The sequence below is a fragment of the Galeopterus variegatus genome, unplaced genomic scaffold (assembly GCF_000696425.1).
Source record: "Galeopterus variegatus unplaced genomic scaffold, G_variegatus-3.0.2 Scaffold618, whole genome shotgun sequence".
Lineage (NCBI taxonomy): Eukaryota > Metazoa > Chordata > Mammalia > Dermoptera > Cynocephalidae > Galeopterus > Galeopterus variegatus.
The window spans coordinates 392679-403717 of NW_007726729.1; the positions used below are offsets into that span (position 1 = coordinate 392679).

Here is an 11039-nt window from a genome sequence, read left to right on the forward strand (position 1 = left end):
GGTATTTCCAATATTTGTAATACAGTTTCTACTGGGACAATCACAGGTACTTTTATATTGTTGTGTTTTGTTCCTACATTCATAATTAAGGGAAATTCTAAATTCAATTAGGGGTTAGTAATTTTTTTCCCGTCCAAGTTTAAAAATTTTACCATCTGTCCATTTTTATTGGATGTACACATTTTGTAACTGAAATAATTTCACCAAATTATTGGTGAAATAATTGGAGAAATTATTTCAGTTTCCAACTACATTAAAATAATAGCTGGCATTTATTGAGCTCTTAGTATGTGCCAGGTACCATGTTAAAAGTTCTACATGCATAATTATCTCATAGAATCTTCACAACAACCCTTACAGATAAGGAAACTGAGGCTTGGGGAGGTGAAGTAACTTGATCATGGGTCACACAGGTCACACATGAACAGAGCTAGGATTCAAATCCTGGCTGGCCAACTCTATAACCCATCTTTACCACCATACTAAAGAATTCATATTTCCATAATTTAAAGTTATCAAACAAAATTTACATGATGACACAATAGCCTTAAGCTACTGAGCAAGCTAAGTTGATTGTGATATATTACTCATGGTCATATAAGGGAAAATCAAGGACAGATTCAGCATTAAAATATATAATGGATCTTATAAGCTACAAAGCAAAGCAGTCATGGATCATAGGTGACAATATGAAATACACAATTCTAGTCTAATTGTAATGTGTCCTCAAAGCTCCATCACATAGCTTGTGGAAAAGATAAAATGTTTTCACTTCATGGAGGCTGTGAATTACATAATGTCCAGCTTTATCTTTCTTTTTTTCCTGTAGCAGGAAAGCCTAGGGCCAAATTTGTTGTCCATCTGTTGTACTATCTAGATATTAATGCTGTATGTATATGTGTATTAGCGCATGTGTGTGTGCAGCCTCCTTCCTTGTTCCACTTCCACCCTTATCATTGTTTTCTTCCTTTCCCCTCACTTTGATTTGTATCATCTGCTGTAATTTATGTACCCTTGTAAGCCATGGCATTGGTATGTATTTACATGAATACATACAATAAACTGATGTGGGAGGCAGAATTCTAAGATAGCCTCCAACATCTCCACCCCGTGGTGTACACACGCTCTCAGTTATCCAGTCAAACACATGCCTAGCTGCTGCTTTGAGGGATTTTGCTGGGTTTTGAAGGTGTAATTTAGGTCCCAAATCAGGTGAGTTTAAGAAAGGGAGATTATTTGGATGGGCCTCACCTAATCAGGTGAGCCCATAAGCGACTGGGCCCTTGATGAAAGAGAATCCAAGCATGAGAGGGAATGGATGTGAGGGAGATTCTCACTGCTGGTTTTGAAGACAGAGGTTACTACCTGGCAAGGAATACAGGTGGCCATTAGTAGCTGACAGCAGCCCCTCCTTGACAAACTAAGACCCCCCCTATCCTACAACAGCAAGGAGCTAAATTCTGTCACAACTACTTGAGCTTGGAAGAGGATCTGGAACGCCGGATGAGAATGCAGCCCAGCTGACACAATGATTTTAGCCTTATAAAAATTCTGAACAGAGAACCCAGACACATCATGCCCAAACTTCTGATCTACAAAACTGTGAGTAATAAACGAGTGATGTCTGAAGCCTCTAAGTTTGTCCTAATTTATTGCAGCAGCAATAGAAAACTAAAACAACTGAATATTTTGCTTCACAAAATTGCAACTATTATTTGTTAAATATTTATTGATGTTAAATCCACATTACACCAGCACAACAATCCAAAGTAGTATGATAGTATTTTTTTTGTATAAATACAACATAAAAGGTGGCAAAATAATGCTAGTTAATCCCAAACCCAGCAAATTAGCAAAAGAAGTCACATTCAGAAAAATTTGGCAAGTAAGGTATGACATAAGTCATAATTCTACAATACAGAAGGTCCATGAGAGACTTTGCATGGTATCTTACATCCCATATTAGCAATGCATGTAAGGCGGTCAAAGAAACTTGTACCACACTGTGTAGAACATCTGCCACCCGGTGCGCAAGCCTGTTAATCATTTAAAACTTGGTTGGTTGGTGTTCTTACAAAGAAGTAGAAAGCTGTACATGTGAAGCAGTACTATGAAATATATGGGGTGGTACACAGATATAAAATTATTTAAAAAAATACTACTTATGAATTGAGTAACTGAGCTAAGAGAGTTCAACACTTTTATTATAAATAGTGAAAGATACATGTGTTTTGCATAAGGAATACAGTGTTTTCTTTTAATAGCAAAGTACCATTAAGCCTCATGTTTTATTATTAGGCCAATTCATTTTTTCTCCTTTTTAAAATTTATTGGTTCCGACTTAAAACCATCAAGTCTGGTCAGAATCAACTCAGTCTAGCTGATGCAGGATCATATGCATTCAAAAAGCAGTCTTTGCTGAGATGCCTTTACAAACTACTGGAACCCCGCACCTTCCTAAGGCAAGGTTTCATGACAGCAGGGAAGTGAGCTAATAATTTCCATTCACTGTATCTTGGTGCCACTGAAAAAAATAATTACGGCACAAACCTGTTTTTGTCTTTCCTCAAGTCCCCATTGTCCTCAATAGACTAGATCCTACAGGCAATTTCTCACTTGTGCCACTCTTGCAGTCTCAATCCATTTTCAACTTGCTCAACACATCTAAAATCTTCAACTACTACACAAACTTCAGACACTGAAATCTCCATAGCACACGTGCTCCAAGTTTCCAGCTGACCCTAGATTGCTTGACTTGTGAATGGCAGTGTTTTTTCCCCTATATGTTAAGATCAATTTTGAAGAAAACCAAAGAAAAGCCTGGCCCTCACCACCTCTCTGGCCCTTCTACTGTTATCTAAATGAATACAATATAATTGTGCTAGTGGCATTTTCCTTCATTCTCTTCCCTACTCCTTCCAAACCCGTTTCCTCCAAATACTGTATGCCTTGGTCATTTGGATGGTTGGATGCCTTTTGTGGAATGAACTGTAATATATTTCTGCTTTATTCAGAATACTTTATATTATTTATATTTAAATTAGCCTTTTAATATGGTTTGTAAATAAGCTTCCTACCAAGGTAGCATGAAAAGAGAATACTACACATATAAAGAAAAAGAGGTTAAGAACTAAGGTATTAACCTTGTTAGAAAACTCTTGATAGTAAAATTTAAGGCAAGTAGTTTCTTCATTATGATTTAATATAAAACAGTTTGCAAAAGACAAGGCATTTGCTTGGATTTCTTTGTCAGTTCCTCTTCCTTTTTCATCCTTACATATTGCACTTGGTTCACTGTAACTGAATGCATGCATTTAGTCACTGTAGCATTATTTGCGGTACAATTGCCTCATGTTCAACATTTCACACTATCATGCTATGTAGTACCTATAGCTTGTGTTTAAAGGCAGCTGTAGATAGTACCAATTGTGGTTACCTTTGAACAACTGATTTCCTTTAGCGTTTTGGCATTTCAGGCCACTTTAAATCACAGCATTTCCAAAAGTTTTAAATTGGACAATAAATGTGAATTTTCTGTGTAATGTGTACATTTCTATTAGCATCAACTACTTCAACTCTAAGTTTGGTATATCAAGTAAGAAAAATATTATTTTGGTGTTGTTTTTTATTTCTGACAGTCAAAGGTATGTTTCTGCCTTTTACATAATGTGACAAAGGACTACATTGGTCACGGCGATGGCTGTTTCAGTGTTTCAGCTGTAACAAGCATGTTGGATTACAGGTCCTCACTTTCTACCAAGCCAGTGTTCAGTGTCAGGTGAGATGGGCTGGCTTCAGGTTGGAACGCTGCTTTGATGTCTAGTCCCTGGTCCGAAAGTGCTGCATAGCGACTGGCTGAGGGCCGCACTTTCTTTGGCTTGGTGCTCTGTGGCTGCTGATGCCACTGGGCTACAAAGGAAAAGAGTAAGTGAAGATTTTTAGGCAAAATTGACTTGGAAAGGCTTTAGAGTTTTCAAGTAAATACAGAATGCTTTTTGATATACACCAGGTACATATTCTTTGTGAAAGAGGACAGTATTTAGGAATACTTTTGCATTTTATTTTATTCATATGTTATAGATTTACTTGTCTATACAGGACAGTGGGACTATAACAGCTAGATAATAAAGACCAAGTGGAGTTCATCTTTATTTTAAATACTTACTGCAGCACAGGTAATCCTTTGAAGTAGTGGATAAGCTTTCTAATTACCCCCTTCCCTTTTTAAAAAATAGTTTTTCTTCAATAATTATGCAGTTAGGAATTATGGATGGATGTTTTAACACTAATCAATTGAAGGGAACTGGGCAGTAGGATAAGTTGAGGACACTCATTTCTTGAAGAACCTAGCAGTTATTTCTTTTAAGAAGAGGTAAAATTTGAAATCAGTTCTTAATTTTTTTCTAGTGGCTTTCTTTTTTTTTTAATGACACCCTAAGATGTCCAACTCTAGTGGTTTTCTTTATGTTAATGGATCACATAATGCTATTGTACTAGTTTGTAAATCCAACAGAAACAATTTTCTTTAAATTTAGGATGCATGTATGCAAATATACATTAAACAAACACTCACAAATCTATTGCTGAGCTACTTAAGATGTATTAACAAGAAAAGCACTAAGCCACAAAAGTACGCATTCCAGCATCAATGATACACACATTTAGAATGCATTAGGATACTGTGATGGGATTATAATACAGGAAGAAATGTTAAAAGGCAGTCATTTGCGGAACATAGTGACAAGAAAATGTGAAAGACATGTGGTTATGCCTTTGCCTACTGTTAAATCCTAAGGATGCTTGAGTAAGGAAGCCACAACTGACTAGCTAATGTAAGAGAAATCAACATGCATATTTTGCTAATAATTCAAAGTTCCTGAATGATACTTGGGTATTTGTTCTCCCGGTGTGGTTCACTATTAATGTCGAGAAACTATAAATAGAAAGAGAGAGAGCAATATGAATTTTTTGACAAATAAAACACTATAGTTGTTTATAAGATTAGTTAAGAGTAATAGGATTTGCTGTCCAGATGTCTGATTTTTCATAATTTAGTAAATAAATGCAATGACATGAGATGAAGTGGCACTCACTGTAAACATCCAGCCTGGCAGTACAGGACACAATCCCCGCCTCATTCTTGGCTGACACCGTATACCACCCAGCGTCTTCTTTCGTGGCTCCCTGAATGAGCAGGCAGATGTAGCCGTGATTATCCTGGTGCATGCTGGAGAAAAGGATAAAGTCATTAGGGTTCTAAATTTTTAAAAAGTGGTGTTGGACATGAAGCATCATCTTTAATTAGATCATTAGAAACAGAATTGTGCCAATAGCAGATAATAGGGTCATACTTATTCCATACAGGCTACTAGCCCCATTAAAGTTAATGGGAGAGAAGAGCAGACGTCAAGAGGTTGAATAAATCTGTGCACTTAATTCCTAGTTGAGGATCTGACTTTAAAAAAAAAAAACCACTGAATAGTCTATCACCATTGAAGCAAATGAATTCATTTTTTTAGATGTAAAGATAAACACTTTAAAATAATAAGCATTAGATTAAGTCAGAATGTGCATCATGTACCATTATAGCTTCTTTCTAAAAGCTTAATCCTACCTTAGGATTTAAAGAGTGATTTTTTTCTTTGACATCATCAATAGCATGGCTTTTGCACACACATTTATTTCATGCTACATAAAATGTATCTTCTTATATGTCATTAGGACAGAATAGTTATGGATTAGGTTAAGTCATTGTGTAATCTTACCTCACTCGGTCAGTACTGTGAGTGAGTGATTCATTTTCTTTCTTCCAAAATATCTGAGGCGGTGGCATTCCTGAAACACGGCATTCTAGCCGTACGGGGTACCCGTCAGCAACTCCTGTGTTTTGCAGCTTCTCAATAAACACAGGAGGTTTGTGTGCTTCTTTAGCTAAGAAAACATGGCATGAATTATTTATTAATGACACACAAAAGGAGCTCTACAAAGAATTCAGAAGCTTTTGGAAATATTGCTTGACTAGATCTTTTATTTTATGATACCATTTTTCTGTTTAGGTTTTAAGATGCTAGTCCTCTCTCCAAATTATTCTTTTACCAAGCAAAGGTTCATATGCTTCATTCCACTCATTTATTTCCTCAATTAATTCAAGTCTGATAGGCCCACACAGTCCCCTGGCCATCTGCTCCACAGAATGTCTGTCTGACAGGCTGCGGGAGACGCCTAAGTCATCGCTGGCATCTGTGATGGCTTTGCTGCTAATTACGTTACCATGCAGCCCCGGCCTTTACCAACCACTGCCACCTAGTGGCGCTGAGAAGGACAAATATTTCTAGGAATCTGATCCCCTTAGATTCTCCACACCCCCCAACCCTGCCCCCTTGCTATCTGAAACGTTTGCTATGCAGATTCTGAAGATTTATCACTCCTGGCTTAAGCTGGCATCTGTGATGGCTTTGCTGCTAAATACGTTACCATGCAGCCCCGGCCTTTACCAACCACTGCCACCTAGTGGCGCTGAGAAGGACAAGTATTTCTAGGAATCTGATCCCCTTAGATTCTCCACACCCCCCAACCCCGCCCCCTTGCTATCTGAAACGTTTGCTATGCAGATTCTGAAGATTTATCACTCCTGGCTTAAGTAAGACATACCAGACGATTTAAAGGGGAAAAAATAAAGAGGAGTCATCTTTATCTTAATTTGGCAGCTTTAAATAGTTAACCTATAAACTAGGAATGTATATGCTATAAATTACGAATTCCAATTTGTATTCTTTGAAGGAAGCTATAAAAAAGACAACTTTATTATTATCTTGAAGGAAGGAACTCATTAAAAAAGACAACTTCATTACTTACTCTGAAAAAAATCAGAACTGATTGTTAATAACACTCTAAATATTACTGTCCAATGGGAAATTGTTTCCTCGGATCAGTGGTGGGAACCACTTCAGAGAAAGAATAAAGTTTAATTATTTTCTTCTGAGCCACCAACCATGAATTTGAGGAGGTATGTCTTTCTCTGCCACCACCCCCTCATCCGGAGTAACAATATATCACAGCAAAGCAGCTAGGAGACAGCCCGAAGAGGATAACAATTTTACCAGAAACTTTCAAATGCCTGAGACTCTCTGAGACCTTGAGTTATGCAGAAGGTTGCATTTTTGTTGAATTTTACATGGTTACCTGACCTAGGCTATTTTGGGAGAAGTGAGAACAAAAGCTCACTTCATATTCTTTCTGGGTTCCAATTTTGAAAAAAACATGAAATGTATAAAATAAGCCTTCATGTCATAGCAATTCACCAGTAAGAATAACATCTACCATTTCGGAGCATTGCTATGCAGAGTAGTGGCTATGCAGAGCTTCATACACATTTTATAATTTAATCCTCACGAAAACACTGTGAGGCATTACGGTCCCTATTTTACATAAGGAGAAACTGAGATGCAGAGATGTTGTATATTTGCCAAAGGTCACGCAGCTAGTAAAGCAGACAGGAGCTGGGACTGGCACTGAGATCCGAGGCTGAAGACCTTACTTCCGATGTACTGTGTGTTGCCGTCTCTGACAGCGTGCCAGCTGAGGACCCTTAAACTTAAGTCCTGAAGGACAGATATGATCAAAAGGCACATTTATCAGGAGACAACAAACAGTTTTAGTTTGAGGTTAGAGGGCTGAATGAAATCAATTCAATTCCAGTGTGTAGGAATATAGAGTACTTGGTACAAAATTTAAAAGCATGACTAACATGTAGCACCACAGCCCACATATTTATCACATTTTTATGTGAAAAAACATGTTGATGCTGTTATTAGAATCATCATCCAGGATTTTAGCTAGGACCTCCTGGTTTTTATTCTCATTGCTACTCTATTTCTTGAAAGAGCTCAGGGCTCACAGTGTGTTTGGAAGAGCACCAGTCAACAGACTGTTCTGAGTCCTATCCTCAGCTTACTCAGTGAGACCCTGGGAAAGTCAGGGAAGATTTGCTCTATCTCACAGAGCTGTCATGAGGACCAACTGAGATGATGCATATGAAGCACTTTGCAAATAGAGGTGTGAGAGACAAACATTATGTTTTGCTATGTTTCTTTTCTTTTTTGGCAGCTGCCCTGTACAGGGATCGAACCCTGGACCCTGGTGTTATCAGCACCATGCTCTAACCAGCCAACCCCTTGTTATGTTTCTTTTAAAAAAGATATCAGATAATCAGAATCTGTACTTATGTCTAACTCCTAAGGATGGTATAAACCTTTCCATAAATATATTTTCCTTTTAGGCTTTTCAAAAGGGTAAGACTTCATATAACAGCACTTTTACAAAATTTACCTACAATATAATCAATCAAAAAGCAAATGTGAGATTAATTTGAGTATGACATTGGGGGTAGATGACAATGTATTTTAAAAATTTTGAATTCTGAAATCCCTGCACAGTAAGTTAAAAATTAGGTATATACGCATAACTATATGCATTGCTTAATGATGGAGACATAGTCTGAGACATGCACTGTGAGGCAACTCCGTTGTCCTGCAAACATCAGAGTGCACTTACACAAACCTAGATGGTTTACCCTGTTATACACCTAGACTATACGGTATAGCCTATTGCTCCTGGGCCACATACCCAGACAGCATGTTATTATACTGAACACTTTAGGCGACTGCAACACAATGGTATTTGTGTATCTAACGATATGTAAATGTAGGAAAGGTACAGTAAAAACATAGTATTATAATCTTATGGGACCACTGTCCACCATTGACTGAAACATTATTATGTGACGCATGACTCTATAAGCAAGTTCTTTGGTCCTAGGAGTCCATGCTGCAGTTACTCTTTCCCCACTGGGGGCCATCGCACACACAAGAAGTCAAATGACCCAGAAAAGCTGCTAAAATCTTTTCCTCTCTTGGCCAGGATAGTGGGAGAAAGGGAAAATGAACAATGATGGCTACACTTAAGTATGAAAAATTAATGTTTCGAATTTGCCAGGCCTTGTAACATGTCTTCATTGGCTATTTTGATGATACAATCTATTTTTTCAGCAGGTTGATTTATTTTCCATATTGGTTAATGATGCAGAATTAGTTTACACTGTCAGTCTGGTGTTCATCCTGACAGAGGGAAAGAAAGGATTCACAGACAAGCCTACCAGCAACCACAAGCTCCAGGCTGAAGGAGTTCTGTCCTGCTCGGTTGGTGGCTATACACGTGTAGATGCCGGCATCTCGTGACGTGACTGGCTCTATGATCAGAGAGTGCACCCCGTTCTCACGCACGAGCATCTTGTGAGCACTGTCGGGGCGTATTGGCTTTCCATCTAGTTGCCAGCTTAGATCTGGGGTTGGTAACCCACTGACCTAAACCAGAAAGGAAATGCACGTAAATTTCTCTAATATGAAAACAGTGGAATCACTGATAGCCAAGAAACCAGCATAAATTCCTCTTTCGGTAGTGCAAGAGATGGCTTTGAGTATCAGCTTGTGTTACTCTTTTGCTTAGAACCTGCCAATGGTTTCTTAAGCATTCACAGGCTCTCTTGTAAACATTTCCTACAGAACGATCTAGAGACTAGTGAAATGGAAATTAAAGAAATTTCTGTCATCATCTTAGGTCACCCAGAGATATAAAGATTACTACTAGGATGATGTCAGCATCGGAATCTGAGCTCTTTGGAAAAAAGATGCCCAACCATGATAACAATAACCAATACTCAGCTGACATTTCTATACTATAAAGCTTCTCATCAAGGAGTGGCCATAGCTATGGAGACATTAGTTAATGCATCCATCAGCACATAGGGCTAATATTATTATTTCATAATCATTGAAACTAAGTAACAAGTGCTGCAAGAAATTACCCAGAAAGCCATCTCAACAAATTAGCACCACAATGGAAATATAAAATCTTGAGACCTTGACAGCTGTGTTGATCAGAGATCAGATAAAAAGCACATTTAATTGCTAATAACATGTTGTGTTGGGAAGGTCAGGATGGTTGCCATCTGCCAGCTTTTTACAGTTTTGCCCTTGATTTGGAATGGGAGGAAAGCACTGTTAGCACAGGCATTTTTACCACCCCTTCCCCAATGTTACCAGTGGGAAATTATTTACAAAAAGATGTCAGTTGGACTGCTAAACAATTCTTTTGAAGAACCAACTTTGCCAAAATCAGCCAGAGAGCTCACAAATTCCATTCTTGCTATGTGATATTCATTTATGCTACCTACAAGATGCCTTTCTCCCCACATAGCAAAGGTCTAGAGGATTTAAAAGAAAAAAAAAAAAGAAATTAAAAAAAAGTAAATTTAAATTACTGGTTAAAAGAATGAAGAGACTTTGTAAACCAACAGCAGTTTGTTTAAAATGCTTCTGGGAGGGTCAGGCTCTGTCCTCCCATCTCTCTACCTGCTGTCCCCCAGCTCTCCCGACACACAGCTTTCCCTGTCTGGAGGTCACTAGAGGTGGTGTGGAGCGACAGGGAATGAACAGCTTTGGATAGGCTCCTGGCCTTTCCCAAGTTTAGAAATAAAGTGGCGCTGCTTGTTCCCGCTTGACTAGGTTAAGTACTAGACAAGCAGGGCCATCTACTGACTGAAGTCACACTATGTTTCGTAGAAGAGAGGCCCAAAACACTGTGTACTCTCACAGTGGACCTATTCCAGTGGACAGAGTTATTCATGTTAAGGCAAAGGGCAATGCCCTACTCTCTTCTACCCTCTTTTAACCCCAGGCCTCCTGGTTGAGTAAGTAAAGCAAGCATGATCTCAGGAGCTGAAGGTCATTGTCAGCAGGTCACAATTTGAATGGATCTGCGCTCTCAGTGCACATGGAAATGGGGGAGAGAAAAGCATACTTGCTACTGGAAAAGTGCGAATAGTTATTTTCCCTAAGAGATTAGTAGCAACTGAAGGATAGTCAGTGTCTAGGGATGTACCTCAAGGGTTAAAAAGGGTGGGGGGCTTTTAGGGAGAAAAGCAAGCTGTTGCTTTAGTGGTTGGCTTATTTCAAGTTTTTACCCCCATCTCAAAGCCTAAA

At 38.4% G+C, this 11039-nt stretch overlaps 1 protein-coding gene across 1 annotated transcript in view; it reads right to left on the reverse strand.

The window, feature by feature from the left end:
* Positions 1–1693: 1693 nt before the first annotated feature.
* The window catches only part of PALLD (palladin, cytoskeletal associated protein), a 30667-nt gene continuing 21321 nt past the window's right edge, over positions 1694–11039 (reverse strand). Inside the window, exons 7-10 of the mRNA XM_008570595.1 lie at positions 9155–9362; positions 5766–5931; positions 5094–5227; positions 1694–3909 (exon numbers count right to left, since the gene is read on the reverse strand). Coding sequence (XP_008568817.1) covers positions 3737–3909; positions 5094–5227; positions 5766–5931; positions 9155–9362 — 681 coding nt within the window. The 3' untranslated portion in view covers positions 1694–3736. The remainder of the gene's footprint in view (positions 3910–5093; positions 5228–5765; positions 5932–9154; positions 9363–11039) is intronic.